General features: G+C 41.4%; 2 protein-coding genes and 1 pseudogene across 4 annotated transcripts; 2 read left to right on the top strand and 1 right to left on the bottom strand.

Annotated features, from left to right (window-relative positions):
• The first annotated feature begins 2,719 nt into the window (after nucleotides 1-2,719).
• On the top strand, nucleotides 2,720-4,137 carry LOC133922695 (uncharacterized). The gene is made up of 3 exons (XM_062368132.1): nucleotides 2,720-3,163; nucleotides 3,348-3,392; nucleotides 3,758-4,137. Exons 1-3 carry the CDS (start codon nucleotides 2,811-2,813, stop codon nucleotides 3,813-3,815), a joined length of 456 nt encoding a protein of 151 aa, XP_062224116.1. The 5' UTR covers nucleotides 2,720-2,810; the 3' UTR covers nucleotides 3,816-4,137.
• Nucleotides 4,138-8,061: 3,924 nt separating this feature from the next.
• On the top strand, nucleotides 8,062-11,061 carry LOC133922694 (protein REPRESSOR OF SILENCING 3-like; annotated as a pseudogene).
• A 641-nt stretch (nucleotides 11,062-11,702) lies between these two features.
• Nucleotides 11,703-15,530, bottom strand: LOC133922692 (protein PHOSPHATE STARVATION RESPONSE 3-like). Of its 3 annotated transcripts, none has more exons than XM_062368131.1 (8): nucleotides 15,229-15,530; nucleotides 13,451-14,170; nucleotides 13,121-13,325; nucleotides 12,952-13,028; nucleotides 12,804-12,843; nucleotides 12,582-12,651; nucleotides 12,375-12,444; nucleotides 11,703-12,118 (listed from the first exon to the last, which is right to left on the bottom strand). In XM_062368131.1, exons 2-8 carry the CDS (start codon nucleotides 14,102-14,104, stop codon nucleotides 11,846-11,848), a joined length of 1,389 nt encoding a protein of 462 aa, XP_062224115.1. In that variant the 5' UTR covers nucleotides 14,105-14,170; nucleotides 15,229-15,530; the 3' UTR covers nucleotides 11,703-11,845. The 3 variants fall into 3 exon arrangements, with proteins under 3 accessions (XP_062224115.1, XP_062224114.1, XP_062224113.1); XM_062368130.1 differs by having other exon boundaries at nucleotides 15,348-15,530; XM_062368129.1 differs by having other exon boundaries at nucleotides 15,312-15,529.
• Between the last annotated feature and the right edge of the window lie 1,044 nt (nucleotides 15,531-16,574).

Genomic DNA, 16,574 nt, shown 5'->3' with positions numbered 1-16,574 from the left:
GCTGAGTTTCAAGCTCTGATTTTTCTTGCTCAGAGATGCATCTGTTCTTTACTGAACTTTTTTAGATTCTTGGACACCTTCTGTTCCTCAGAAATGCCTTTGTCTCTTTGCTGGAAACATCTTGCCACCTTGCCCATTTCGTGTTCAGTAGCATCTCCTCAGCAATTAAATGGCCAATTAGGATACATAAACATTGGTGGCTGGATACCGGTGTAAGTCTGAAAGTGTAATGTTGAAGTATATATATTCAGTGTACACTTGGACTCTTTAACAGCTTGATCTTTCGGTTGCTTGGAGGCGTGCAAATGAGATAACTCTGAAGGTGTAAACTTCTTCTTCTTCTTCTTCTTCTTCTTCTTCTTCTTCTTCTTCTTCTTCTTCTTCTTCTTCTTCTTCTTCTTCTTCTTCTTCTTCAGCAAAGCGCTAGTAGATGGACACGAACTAGCCGTCTGAAGGCATTTTTAACTAGTGTTCTTTAGTTGAAGCTCAAATTGGGTGGGTGATGCTTGGACGAATTGTGACAATTTGGTGGATCGGCTGCCTTGAAAACATATGACAACCCAGATGAATTTAAACCGTTGAGATTTTAGAATGGGGTTAAAAAAGCAGCAAAGGTTCCACACGCCCTGCTAGCATTCTCAATAGGGCCAAGGTCATGCATCGGTCAGAATATATCTGCTGTCTAATTGTAGGATATAGCCGATGTCTTATACATTAAGCCATGTAAACCAACATAAGTATATTTTTTGGAGCAACAATTTAATGTGTAAATCCTACTCTAAATGTAGGGAGCCCCAATGGAAGGTTATGTGAATTTGTTGAGCCAGGGAAATAATACCGCAATTTGGGATGACAATCTATTCGGTAGCCCACCCGAGGAGCAACAATCGTCAATTGTAGAGGCTACTCCATCGTCCGTGAAACTAATCTCCAAGAGATTAAAAAATTTCAGTGTGAAGGAAGATAATATATTGGTGTCAGTATGGCTAAATATCAGTGTGGATACAACACATGGGAACAAACAATCTTATTCTACTTACTAGAGCAGAATTCATAATTTCTTCCATGAGCACAAGGACTTCAAGTCAGATCATGGATCGAGTTCCCTCATGCACCGTTGGTCTACCATTCGAGAATAAGTTAGCAAGTTTTGTGAATGTTATGAATGAATTCGAGAACAAGTTAGCAAGTTCTATGGATGTTGTGGTCAAAGAAGAAAGAGGTGGAGGTCGTGAAAGAGCTCAATAAAACGAGCGCTATGATCGAAGATATGCACTAGAAGTAAGGAATGCAAATGATAATGAAAAGATTGAAGTAAAGAAAAGAGAGCTAGAGTAAAGAAAAGAGAGCTAGAGTTCAGGAGAAGGTTGGAAGATGAGATAATTATGAGTATGAATATTACTGCTATGAGTGGGCCATAACAGCAATACTATCAGAGCTTGCAGAGTGAGATCATATTTTGATGATTTGGTGCGGGCTCGGGTTAAGCTGCTTCATTTGTTTAGACTATTATTATGTTGTATGTTATATGAACTATCATGTTATTATGTTGTATGGACTATCCTAATTAAAAACAGTATACCCTTCTATAATTAAAAACTCAAACAATTCACGTGTGTGCTCATAAGAAATTGCATATATAATTAAAAACACTACACCCCTCCATATTTTTACCATAGATGCTCAACTAGATCATCTTAAAGTTGGGAGTAATCTTATGCAAAGGAGATAACCCAAGACGTACAACTCTATCTTTCTTCTGCACAAAATAGTTATCATGTTCTCCTACAGCTTGCACTATGCGAAAAAAATAAAGAACAAGCCATTCGAAACCTGTACGAAAAAGAAGAATAAGCTGTATACAATTTGATAAACAAAAAAGGTGAATAAAAATATATAGACTAATTGTAAACCTACACCGAAAGATAGTAGAGCTGTGGGTAGGAGCATATGAAAAATAGTCCTGGTATAGCCTAAAATGCTCAGATCATCTATTACGATGAATTACCTGACGTCCAACCACAGAACTGCCACATCGTGGAGCATTCGTAAGCTCATATGCTATGTGTAATCCTGCTAGAGTGAGTTTGTCGTCATCATCCAAGGATAACGACGACGACAAATCCAAGAGAGATCGATGACTTATTTTATTATGGTAGAGGAGAAACAACAAGACGAATAAATTGGAGAAATAACTAGGTGAATGGCCTTGCATGTATAGATAAAAAATATAGCTGTTAAAAATATAGCCATTATAAAATATAGTCATTGAAAATATTTTTTAGTTATAGTATATTGATAAAATATAAGTGAGTGAAATTTAAAAAGCGAGATTTAGAAGATTGGTTGTAGCACGTGGAGGAAGAAAGAGGGAATCTTTTAGGGAGCCAGATTTAGGGAGTTGGCTGTAGATACTCTAACTAGCCAATGGTATTGGTGCGACAAAAGGCAACTCCACTTGGGGGTGTAGATACATGAGCTATCTCGGTAGTCTCTCTTCCATCTAATATTCATCTATATGTTAATTTTTTTATACGTCTTATGATTTTTTCTATTTATCATTTTAACACGAATTTTAACGAAAATAAACGGTAAATTCCTTCAGTATTGGTACGCACGCATGCAGTTGGCTGTGCAGAGTCCACGTCAGCTCATAATCTTGAGGCTCTCGGCTCTTCTCTTGCCCAACAGAATGTTTGGCGCCATCCAGATTTTCGTGGCCGTGTTTGCCTTGCTCTGCTTCGAGTCTCCCGTCCCGTTGCTTCAGACAACTATGCTGGCCGCGCATGGCTCGAGAGGACTAGAGAACGATGCCGCAGCCAACCAAGCCCGGGGCGCCACCAAGACTGGCGACGCCGGCCAAAGGCAACCATAAGCTCGGCGCCGGCTTCAGGCTGCTGCAGGCGCCGGCGGTGGTGGCCCTCGCGGCGGCGCTCGCGGTGTCGACGCCTTCTCCGGCGCCTCCGCCGCAGGCGTCGAGCGAGCCGCTGTGCAACCTCCCGCCGACGTTGGACGGCGAGCTGGACGGGCGGCAGGGGGAGAAGAACAGGATCCGCCACCCCAAGTCGGCCCTGGCGGCGCGGTGCACGTCCAAGTGCGTCAGCACCTGCGTCCTCGGCGGCTATGGCGCGCCCGGCGTCGGCGGGCCCTTCAACGTCAGGAGGTACGTGCGGTGGCCGTGCCCACTCACCGATCGATCGACCATCCCGCTCGTGTCAACGATCGATGGGTTCGATCAACCGAATCGTTTAGCTAAACTGCACTGTACGGCCTGAGAATCAATTTGTTCTTCGATTAACCGCAATCAATCTCTCGTTTTGTTCGTGGGCATGGATGGATGGATGCAGACCGCTGGTGGTCTTCAAGGACACTTTCCGCAGCCGGCAATATTGGTACGCGCGCACGGATTATACCTTTCGATAGAGCTACACGTTAAATTTTTGATAGAGCTACACATTTTGAGATTATAGGTTAAAGTAAAGTAGTTTAAGTATTAGTTTTTTAGTTTAAAATAGAAATGAGATGGTTCATCTAAATATCTTAATGTATCTATAGCTTTAACTTACGAATTTTTAAGCTAGAAATATCCATCTTTTAATTTTTTTTAGAGTTAGAGCTCAGCTAAATAAAATCTTAGTATATCTTAGGTCACTAAATTCCTTTTTTTTGCGGCTATTGATTGTCCTCATTGGCATGAACTTTTAACCAGAGTGTTCACCTTCCTGTGTGCGATTCTGCATGCATGTCGTATTTGTAGCCTGGTCGAGTGCTCGGACATCTGCAATCTCATCAAGGACGGCGAGGATGAACAGTGATCGAGATGGACAGGCACAAGTCATGCTTGCATTGCACGGTGTGCTCCGAGTTTGGCCGGCAATGGAGGTTCCGGCCGGCCGGTTCATGCGGCAAGACGACCCCCAGCTGCACCAGGCATTTCAAGGGCATGCGTGCAGCTCCATTGCTCAAGGCAGAGTTTCTTTTTAGGTGGAAGAAGATAGATTAGATACTAAACTAGAACCATACATTCGTTCTCTGTAACAACTAGCACTCGATTGAAAAAGATTCAAGCGAGCTAGCCGGTGAAGTTATGCTCCAGCAGAAGCAAGCAGCCATGGTCTTGCTGCAGCAGTCATCAAATTAAGCTCAGTTACTGTGATTTGAATTTGATGCTGTTGCCGCGCAAATTTAGCCCCCCACCCCCTATCTGATTGTCCGGAGAGACAGGGGAGTGGGATAAAAAAGCATAGGAGAGAATGGTTGTATTGGAGTAAAATCAGCACTCTCTCATGGCCTTCTTAAGCCCAATTCAAATCCATATAATGAATAGATTTTACGATTTGTCACTAAATAACTTGATACATTTCTTATAATAGGACATATAAATCTAGATTCCGCATTCATTCTTACAATAGATGATAAATTAGAGATTAGATAATTATTCAGTAGAATATCGTGGATTTATCAAATAAACATTTAAGCGCATCAATACTTCTATACTAACGGTGGAAGAATTCCCGAGCGCCCAAGCCGTCCCGTTCCTGTAGCTCCTGTAGCACCATCCCTGGCAGGTGAGCCCCAGTCCCTGGCGTGACTCTAACAGATGGGCCCGATTCCTGTCGCTGGTTGCCGCATCGCGTGAACCCAAAAAATATCCGACACACTGCCCCTCTAGAAACCTCCAGCTCCTGACCGAAAAATCCTCAGCGCCTGCTTCTTCCACGTTTCCACCGCATTCTTGCTCCATCCGCCTTCTGCAGCTCCTGCCGCATCCTCACCCCATACGCAGCCTTCTCCCCTCCGTACGCCATTTCCTCGCCTCAAGCTCCAGTGATCCGCCTCCATCCCTCACAGGCGCAGCCACATCAGTTTGGTCCCTCAGCGCCCTCCCCCCCCCCCGACGCGTCGGCGTCGCCCTCTCCGGCTACCTGAGAGCTCAGGTCCACGGTGCTGACTGTCGGCGTCGCCCTCTCCGACGCAGCCTCATCGGTTTGGTCCCTCAGCGCCCCGCCCCCCCCCCCCCGGCGCCAGCATTGCTCCGTCTACCTGAGAACTCAGGTCAACGGTGCCGAGCGTCGGCGTCGCCCTCTCGACCAGGTGGCAGCTTCCCACGCCCCTGCCCCTGCCCTCCCCCTCAAGTCGCACCGTCCCCCCCCCCTCCTCCCCCCTCCCGGTAACGTTGGAGTCCAATCCCTTCGATCCCTCAGCGTAGAAAGCATAGAGAGCTCATGCCGAATTGCTACTGAGTTTAGCCCACGACGCAATCGCCTTCTTCATCAGCTACGACTTCCCATCGGTGCCGATACAGGTCTGCCTCCTCTTCCTCACGGCTGTTCATTGAAAACTTGCAGCAATAAGGTGGTAACTGACCTTTCCATCTTTATATCAGCTATGTTTTCCACCGGGGCATCACGACTTGCAAATTAGTATAACAATTTCACTAATACACAATACACAGATATAAAAATTACTGGATCTTTTTTAAACAATAATTTTAGACCTTTGTATCTAAGGCCCCGTCCATCACTACTTTAGCAAAAGCTTCATGTTCAATGTATTCTTGCAATGGCTGCAACTGTGACAAGTCAAGATTTGGAAGAGATAGTGAATACCTTAGAAATACGATATGATAATCTCTGTTAGCCTGAACAATAACATGTAGGTCATTTTCTCTCCTGCTATCTTGATTGCAATACTGGAGTTGTTTAATATGGTTTATAAAATAAGCTACATTACCTGGTTTCCACGGGCACATCTTGATACAATATCCTTTTTTTTTCTTCCCCAACACAGACTGAAGCAGGCTCACCTCCATTTGCTTTTTCTGAATTTTATGTTTCTGCTAATACAATTCCTGTAATAGTGGACCTTTTTTTAATGATAAATGTGCAGATTATTGTCCATAGCCAAGGTACAATGTGCTTCACTGAAACTGTTTCTGTTAATACAATTCCTGTAATGGTGGATCTTTCTTAAATGATCAATGTGTTGATTATTGTCCATAGCCAAAGTACAATGTGCTTCATTGAAACTATTTCTGCTAATACAATTCCTGTAATGGTTTAACAAATTAAGCCATTTGAGCTTTCCATGTTTACTAACAAAAAATATGCTGCTGAGCACTATTCATATAGCATATGTCCAAATACATATATGTTTACTCCAATCTCATCTATATATATATGTTATGTGTGTATAGAATTTTCCATTTTAGAATTTACGGTTTACCTTAATAGTTGATAGATACCGCTAACTACTATTCATACACCATATATCCAAACACATGTATCCAATAAACGTACCAGCTATTACCAATCTAACTATGATATGATTACATTTTACACACTATCAAATTCTTTATATGATTTGTACCCTCTAACATAAATCAATAATATATTTTTCCTCGATCCTAATATCTAAGAATCACAAATGCCTCTAATCCTATGATTTCTCCTACTAAACTCCAACATATGCCTTACAAAATCACTCTTAATTGTTCTATGTTATAAAATATATATATATATTTCTAATGGCATATTTGGACATGTATAAATGCACAGATCAATATGATATCACCATTTGAAGAAACACTAACATAGAAATTGGTAAGTTCGACCATTAATAATTGTTTTCCTTCTTGCATTCTTCTACATAGCTTAAAAAAAGTAAAAATAAAGGTATACTCACATAGCTTCTCATCTCCTCCTTATTTGGAACAGAACCTGCTACAACACCCGTTTCTATTTTATATGTGCGACCAGGCTACCAGGATGCACAAAATGCAATGACAAGTACTACACACAGACAAAAAAAAAAAGAAAAAAATGTACATATAAATATGAAAGTATAGATACATACAAACTGGCAAGATAAATGTGTCATGGCTTCCAGTCAATTAATATTTTGCAAAAGAGCATGCAGCTATGTCGTTCTAGCAGTTCTGAAGCAAATAAAAGAAGCCATATATTTTGGATTCTCCTGTCTTGCAACTCATATATCTCAAGCTATGGACATACAATTGTTCCCTCCAATATAACATCGCAGAAAGAACAATGCTTCATGGTTTCCAGTCAATCAATATTTTGCAAAAGAGCATGCAGCTATGTCGTTCTTGCAGTTCTGAACAAATAGAAGAAGACATATATTTTGGATTCTCCTATTTTCATATATCTCAAGCTATGGACATACAGCTGTTCCCTCTAATATAACATCGCAGAAAACAGAACATAACAAACCAACATTTCTTTGCACTATACAGGCTTTAGCAACGGATGTAAAAGAATCGTCTAAACGGCACCTCACTGAACAAGACCCAGACTCATCTGATCCAAAAAACATAATCAGGTTAAAATTCTTTCCTGCTACGGTTTTTCGCTCAATATTTCTAATCTCTGTAAAAATGATGAATCATCTTATTCACTCAAACTCAATATACTTCACAGTAAAAAACATGCTGCAAGGAAATTGCTCTTCAAAGACTAAACTATTACCAACTAAACTTCTAATACGGTAAGACCTTCACCAATGAACATACACATGCATTTCCTTTTCAGGTTCGTCCAAATACCAAAAAAAAAAAAAGCTAACTACTGCCCTCTTACCTTTTCTTTTAGATCTTAAGTGTTGCCACTAAATGAGTACCAGCTGTTTACCTAACACCTACCTTCCATGTATCTCCAACCTCAATATGTAAATATAGTATCTTGCTGTACAGATAATACTACCTGAGACCAACTACTATGCACTATACTACTATATACAACTACTATGTACTTTCCTTTCTAAACTATGGAAACAAAATCCATTAACTACTATTAAAAACTTTACTAATGCACCATCAATATGTCAACTACAATCATTAACCTATACCCTTTACATGTTCCCTCACCATCTAATAAGCACTTCGCTTCTATTTTTTCTTGCTATTGTCATACCTCTAAGACATAAATTCAATACAGGCGCAGCAACGCGCGCCACTCTATAGTCTCCCTAAACGGCCACCTTCAGGCCTTGGCCTTCCATCCCGCGGCCTGTGGGTGCTACATGCCGTCGGTACTGGTTCCGCACGAATCTTACAGCCCCCTCGTCGTCCCACTTCCGGACCTTCCATCCCGTCTCGCACCCGTCTCCCCCGCGCGCTCGCTTCGCCAGCCACCGCAAGAAAGAAAACCCTTCTCATGGCGGCGGCGGACGGGGAGGGAGGAGGAGGAGGAGGAGGCAGCGTGGGCGCTGTCGTGCGGATCTTCGTGGGCGGGCTTGCGGAGGGCGTGAGCGCGGCCGACCTGGAGGCCGTGTTCGCCTCCGTCGGGCGCGTCGCCGGCGTCGAGTTCGTGCGCACCAACGGCCGCAGCTTCGCCTACGTAGACTTCCACTGCCCCTCCGATAAGGCTCTCGCGAATCTCTTCTCCACAGTACTCACCCGCCCCCCTCCCCCTTCCTTTCCCTGTCACCTGTCTACTTAAATACTCGCAATTAGTAGTAGTAGGTTCTGCAGTTTCTGTATGTTCATCTAAGTGTCTTAGTAGTAGAGATGGATACACAATTTCAATTTCATTTTTTTGTGTGAATTTAAATGAATGTAGCAAAGCATAATTAATGGGAGATTATGGTCTCCGGTACTTGTTTGTTGTTGCCGTTGCCCTGAGACTGTCTGAGCTTATGATGTTTGTGTGCAGTACAATGGGTGTAAATGGAAAGGAGGGAAGCTTAGGCTGGAGAAGGCCAAGGAGCACTACCTCGCTCACCTGAAGCGAGAATGAGATCAGGATGCTGCGGCTGCTGTGGCGGCGGCACAGGAAGCTGTGGTGAAAGATAGTGTGGAGAAGCAGGGGAAGCTGAAGCCAGAGAAGGCTGCTTTGGAGGGTAAGATTAACTTCTACTTCCCGAAACTGAGGAAGGTGAGCAGTTGCTTGTGTTGTAGACTTGTAGTAGAGGTCTTTGGAACTTATGTGAGACAAACTTATCACATGCTCCCAGTAAATATGAGGCTTTTGCGCCGTACAGTTCTTTAGTCAGCCCCCAACATAGATTTGATCTTTGAATTGCTCATCTACACTAAGCTTTTCTATATTACATTTGATTGCTGAGTAGTGCTTCTAAGTCTATGCTCTTCCAAGAGTGAAAAGGCACAATTTTTAAAGCACATTAGCAGCCATACTTACAAAGGTCATATAGGTGGTACATTATGGTATATGTATCGTTTTATAGGGTGTGAAGTTTGAACTGATTCTCTATCAGTGTTCTTTTTCCTTTTTCAGGTATGTGACAATCTAGGTGTTCCTAACTTATAAGAGTGGGTATTCCTGAAAAATTACATGTTCAATATGGCCTGTAGGTAGGTAAGAACCTTATTGAAATCTTTGGACCAGGATTGTAACCAAAATTTTAAGAGAAAGTATTTAGTTACATACAACATAAACAAATCTGGTGACTGTATTGTGCAATATATAGATCAAGGTGATAGCCATCCATTTCCTGTTGAAATGGTTATTCAATATGCCAACAAATTGATATACATGCATTCTCCTTAATCATCGATCTACTTTACAGGTGAAAGCTTTTCCTTTTAAAGGCACAGGAAAGCACAAATACAGTTTCCGACATATTGAAGTCCCTTCTTATCCGATTCATTTCTGTGACTGTGAGGAGCACTGTGGACCTCCTGAGGCAGTCAATAATAAATATGTTTCTGTTATTAATGCTGCTGCATATGAGAAGGAACGGGACATTATGAATTCTGTGATGAACAAGCTTTTTGAGGAGAAGAATGAGCACTTTGATTAATTGGAAATGGACAAATGTGATGTTCATATTGACACCATGGAACCCTCTGATGCTGTAAATGACATACAAATGGAACAAACAGAAGAGGTGCCTGAGGAAGGTTTGGATGATCTGCAAATGGAAGAAACAGAAGAGCCTTCGGATGAAGATTTTGATGATGACCTAGTGATTAATATCGTTCCGCGGAAGTCCAATAAATCAGTAGTACAAGTAGAAACAGAAAAGCAGGCAGTGAATAGGGTGAGAATATTGCATGTACTTATTTGAGCAACTTGATATGATTTACAAATTTATGTGCAGTTATATCTATAAACATGATAGGCGTAATTTCATTTATTTTCAGGACTCACAGTCCAGAAAGTGCCCAAGATTTGAAGAGCCTTCCCTGCCAAAAAAGAGGCAGAGATCTGAGGCTTCATCTGAACCTAGAAAAAGGAAACTAGAACCTGTGTCAGTGATTCCAGACACGAGAAGCACATTTAAGTCTTTGCCTGCTGTACCAGAAGTCAGCCAAAATCAACAAAAGTCTCCAGGTTTGACAGGAAAAGTAACATATGAGTTCTCTTTAGCACTCCCCAGAGATAAAAGCTCCGTGGATCCTCATGGTGTTGTGGCTCTAACAAGTTCTTCTACCAAAAGTGAAAATGCACAAAATATGGTTTCTACTGGACCTAAAAAAGGGTCGTTGTGGACTCAGAAATCTGCCTGGAGAGATCTTGTAGGGGGCATGGGGAGCACATCTTTCAGTATATCACAAGTGTTGCCTAACACCAATCTAGCACCACCGGTACTTGCAAATGATACCGAAAGTGGGAAATCTTCAAAATCGTTGGAAGCCACAACTCAGCTCTTGTCTGAGCAGAAGTTGCTGAGTTCCATGGGAATGCCATCTTCTGGCATTACAGATGGGTCAGCAGGCCATGCCACTGGGGAATGTAAGGAGAACAATAAGACACAAAAGGTCCGGGTGATCCCAAAGATTACTATCGGTGAAGTTTGCCCATTCATGAGAAACGCAGAGTCGGAAAAGCAGTGGTCAAAGGCAAAGAAGGTTGTAACAGGGTTCATCAAGAAGAGCAACGAGAGCAGTGGATCCAATGCCAGGAAAGGAAAGCCATAAAAAAGGTGATAACTGCATGTTGTTTGAGCTGCAACTTGTTGATCAACAAACAGTTCAACACTAGTCACTGGCGAAATGATGATAGCTGTTCTGGAGCACAAACTCTAATACCAATTACGATTCTTGTAAGAGCAATCAAATTTTGTGTTCGTGTGTTGTAAGATCATCTCTAAGGGGTTCCTGTCAGGGACCAAAATTCTTTCACGAAGGAATTTTCGTTTTCTTCAGTGTTCCAACGGTTTCTTTTTACGGTTTTGTCATGAAAGTATTTTTAAAGTCATTCCTTTCAGGATAAGATTCTTTCTTCTTTACTTTCACGAATCCTTTCGAAAGGAAGTTGTTGTAGATGAGAAAAAATAAAGAGAATATGAATAGGGAGGGGAATTGAGAAAAAAACGAAATGAAAAGAATATAGTTAGAGATGGTCTTAAAAACATCCTTGCAACATGATTGATCATTGTATCCTGAAAGATTGAGATTCTCTTCAAGAATTTTCTTATACGTTTGATATTATTCTGCCAATATCATTAGATGAATCATTGTATACTCAGCGCTGTGCCACGCTGTTTTTCTGCAAACGCTTTTGATCTAGAAGTTTTTTTTTTTTTTTTGGTGTGTAATACGAAGGGCCACCTTGCAAAGAGCCGATTCTTAGGAAGGAAATCAAACGCGTTGTTTGAGAAGGAAAAAGGGTAGTACTGTTTACTGTTCAAAACACCCTACTCGCTTGCCTGGTTACCTTGCGACAAATTCGCGGGATCATGCGGGGGACCGTTGAAACTACCAACTCTCTCTCTCTCTCTCAAAGTTAATCATATACAATGGCTTAAATTCTATTTCAGTTACTAGCGGTCATACAAGAGAGAACAGCATTGAGGCTAAAGTGCTACCATTCTACAAGGTAAAAGAAGCCAAACATTCAGCCAATCACCGTGTTTATCGCGGCTATGAACGTGGTGAGTCCTTCTCAAGATTAACCTGAGGCTTTGCTTTTTTGTTATCCACTTGCGAGTTGTCAGTATCTGAAGTTTTGCGCTTTGACGATGGAGCTGAAGAGATGTCTGCTTTCGTCTCAGTTTTCTCTTTGGATTCAGGAAATTCTCCTCCTGTTGAACTTGTCGTAGTGAATAAGGAGTTTCTTGCTTTCTGTTGTTGTTCTAATATCTTCTGCAGATATCTTGCATGTTCTTCTATCCGCAGCTGTAGTTGCCTTTGCACCTGATGACCAAGAACAAATTTATCAGAGGTAGCAACGCAAAGGTTGCTGGTAAGCAAGTTGTCTGAATTTACCAGGAACAATGCTGAACAATACTGACATCTTCTAATATTTGTCAAACATAACAGCGCAGATGAATCATAAATTATAAAATACTTCTAAAGAAGATTAAAACATGCAACAAAGCATGATACAATACCACCTCAAACATCCACCATTGTACCCAAAAAACAATGATCCCAAGTATCTGATACTTACCTCTAATTGTTCATGAAGTTGTTTCTGAACCTCCATTTGCATCCGAAGAGCTTCTGCCACTTGTAAACTCCTAAGAAACGAGAAGCAATGTGAATTTATGCAGTTTTGGACTTTTGACGCACCGTAGCGTGTTAATGACTCTACGCTCATCATGCACTCATGCCAATGCAAACAGAGAAAGGAAATCTAAGAGGGGGAGACGCTCACTTCTTTTTGCCAGCATCATTTCCGTGAGGTGCTGATTTAGCTTTCTTATCTTCTGAAGAGGACTTCTTGTCTTGATTGAGCATGCAACAGAACCGATAACTTCATCAGAAGGAGAACTTTACAACATATAGCAATTACCAGCACTTAAAGCTATAGACTTGAATTACTACTTACGTTCTCGAAAATTTCTCAAAAATTTCATCTCTATATTAATTGTCTTACCTTCTTTTGTGTCTGGAAGACACTTGGCAGATCGATATTTCTGCATTTTCCGACAAAAAGGATGAACAAAGCATCAGAAATGATGAGTGTTTATAGGAGAAACAGGAGACTAATTGACTATGCACTGAAAGAAATTCCAGACGAGTACCTGCAAATGGCTCTTTACATGATAGATGGTCAAGCCTTCTGCGTTCATAAGCTTCAACACACCCTTAGGAGTTGCCTCTACAAGATATTGTGCAGATGATAACGTTAAGAATGATTTGAATTTTAAAAATAGCGAATTTATTTGAACTGAACTAGAACAATCACCCTACTTTCTGGCCCTTCAAGCTTGTTCACAGCCTCCACAAAACGCTCATGGAGCTCCTGTGTCCACCTCAGTCTTGGCTTGTTACATGATGCAGCTCGAGATGAACTTAGCTGAACTTTAACAGGAGATCCTGCGCTCCTCATGTCCTCTTGTTCAGAGTAAGACAATGCTGGACAAGAAGGGAGTTGCGGTGATCTGTCGTATATGTCCTAATAAAGAACAAGTTGCAGTGAAGGGACTAGTTAGAACCTCAATCTAGGCACGAGAAAAAGACTGAACACTGCAAACTTTTGTAAGTGCTGAGTACGATCAGTGATGGAACTAATGTGCTCACATCTAATCGAGGGCTCTCTCCATTGTCGGTGATGGCGATTCTGAGCTGTTCAGACAAGAACTGAAACTCCATCTGCTCGCTGAAAGCCATGGCATTGTTTTCTCCATGGAAACTACCTTCTGAAGCATTTCCAGAAAGGTTAAGAGAGTCCTTGAGATCAGCTGAATGTTCAGCATCATCCTGACCACCACTGCTGAGCTCAGCACCAAAGAGCAGTGAAGAAGAGCTGGATGACTGCCCAGCTGAAATCTGTTGCTGCTCATATTTGGGAGGATGAGGCAGGAAAGGCAAAGCGCTGGTTTGCCGGCATGATCCGGAGTTTGTTGGAAACGAGGAGTACATACTTGTGCAGAATGTGGAAGAACTAGATGACATTGGATCCGATAATTTGGCTTGCAAGACGCGAGAAACTGGGTTTTCAGGATTATAGTCAGGACCGAATTTCTGAAGCTCAAACGGAGGGATTTTTGGCAGACTCGACCAACGGATAATCTCTGTCTTAATGTTTGAGGATTGAGGATCATTTGTTGAACCACAGTGATCAGATTTAGCATTGAACAGCTGATGAGCTGAAGGCTGTGGAGCAGTGCATGTGTGAGTCATTCTGTCAGGACCAGGGAATTGCTTCACAGCAACAACACTCTGTGTGCTCATGGCGCCTTCAGCTCGTTGATGTCTTGGTCATTCACCACTGAATGACAAAGACTGCTTACTACAAGCCTGCATAGTGAATATCTGAGTAAGAACATGTAGTTCCAAGACCTATCAAATATTGTAGTCTAGGAAGTGAAATTTTATTCCAATCCCTATCAAATCATGTAATTCCAATACCAGAATTGATCCAAAAAAATGAAGTCCAGAAATAGGGATACAGGACTCAAGTCTTGTCAAATGGACTTTGTTTATGCCCAAAAATACTTAGGGTTTTTTAGATTTATGCCTTCATAAATATCACTGTTTTGAAATATTCTACTATACTTTCGGTATTTAGAAAGATGCCATTACAAATCTAATGAAATTGGATCCATGTCATTACCTTAGCCTCGAGGCACATTTTGTAATGGTATGGTCCAATTTTAGGAGATTTGTAATGATATGGATCTAATTTCAAGAGATTCGTAACGGTATGGATTCAATTTTACAAGATTCGTAATAGCATATATCTAATTTCAAGAGATTTATAATTGCATCTTTCCGAATACCAAAAGTGTGGTGACATATTTCAAAACTGTGATATTTATAATAACATAAATCTAAAAAACCCAAATAGAAATACGTTAACCTGGATTAGTTTGACAAAAGAGCTAATAACTTGGATCAACTTAAACTCATATGCTAACAAGAGTAACTTAACACTGAACTGGATAAAAGAAGAGGAACATATGATTTGGACCCCTCAACAATAGCCTTTTTTTAGATGTAACAGTAGCCTGATCTTTAATTACTAGACTAGCTATGCCTGAACAGCAGAGAATGAAGCAGCGCATAGCAAGCTTCTGATTAGAAGCCAAGCTCACGGCTTGGGAAAGAAAAATTGTCAGATGTGCCCTGCAATCTGTATCTGTGTGATGGATGGTTTCAAGGAAACACCACACCAATCAAAACATGAAGGCCGTAAGTTTTTGTCTCTTCAAGTAGTTCCAGACTCCACTAAAAAATCATGAAAATTCATTCAAAAAATGCCCAGTAAGAAAAGCAGAGAAGGGGAAGATCTTCCAAAATATGGGAGAGAAGAAAACAAAAACACAAGTAGATTTCTCAGAGAAGAAGAACTCAACTAGGAGTCTAGGACTGCGATTCTTAGGATAAAGCAGAGAAAGCAAATAATTCATGGGAATGCTGATGGGAAATCCAACTCCACCTGACAATCAAGAACTCGAGAAGATTAGTTGCCTACTTGCTAAGAGATTCAGAACCAAGCAGATGCCAATCCTCCCACTCTCTCTCCTCTCCTAACCAGACTGTCTCTCTCTCTGGCTTTAATATACTCCTATCTCTATTGAAAAAATGATTGGTGGCCTGCTACTATATTAGTCCTTTTCTGTGTACCATCTTGGATGGTTGATTCTCTCTCTCTCTCTCTCTCTCTCTCTCTCTCTCTCTCTCTCTCTCCCCCCCCCCCCCGCCCCCTCTGAGGAGTTAATAACTTGCACGTGTTTTATTTTGCTTTAGCTATCTTGTCTCTCTTTGCTTACTTCTAATTTTGGGAACACAGCACGACATTCCAAAATAACAAGGCTCACCACACCAACCATTTGAGCAATTTTTTGGTTGCCAAATTAGAGATCTTCACATATATCTTATTGCCACATCAAGTTATACCTCATATAAGATTAGGAGAGGTAAACTTGCAGTAGTAGGGTTGGTATCACCTGGATAGATAATAAGAAAGAAGTAATAAAAAATCACTAGCTTGACCCGATACAGTGCATTATTACCCCAGGAAATTAAGGCGGAAGCAAACGAAGTCGTCGCTCGCTTGCGTAAGGACGTTATTTAGATCAGGGGTTAATGAATAAACAAACAGTTAAATTGAGAGACTGACTGAATCTGAGCAACCTCTTACGTAAGGACATTATTTAGATCAGGATGCCAAGATGTTGTGATTTGTGACGAGAATCCCTTGATTTCGCGGTGACTTCTTTGTTTTGAGTCATTGGATTCTAAATAGATAGAAAAATATAGTGCTCCAGCATCACGTGAACAGTGAATCAATACAGTATTAGTATGAACAGTACCATTGCACAGTTGGCTCCACCTGATTGGCTGCTTCCGTCCTGGGCCCCACCAACATGGACTCAGTATTGGTAGATGCAGCTCCACTAAACGACAGAGCTACTGAAACTGACACTTGAATCGTGCTCCACCTTGGCCCCTCCCTTGTCTTGTTTCTCGTAAAGAAAGACTGTAGCCTATTAGCCATACACGTATGCATATACGTTTCGGACTATTAGGCCAGACTGACAAATTATTAGGCCGGATAAAATGTATAATAGGAGTACTAGTTTCTATAATCACCTTATGTACATAAAACTCAGGATTAAGTGCAAATAGCTAAAATTTATAGTGTATCACATGTTGTTTTCTGAAATTTATTTTATAAACCATACTGCGATTGGTTTTT

Source organism: Phragmites australis, chromosome 6 (assembly GCF_958298935.1).
Source record: "Phragmites australis chromosome 6, lpPhrAust1.1, whole genome shotgun sequence".
Lineage (NCBI taxonomy): Eukaryota > Viridiplantae > Streptophyta > Magnoliopsida > Poales > Poaceae > Phragmites > Phragmites australis.
Note: the sequence above shows the minus strand (reverse complement) of the source record. Positions and strands in the feature narration are given on the sequence as shown.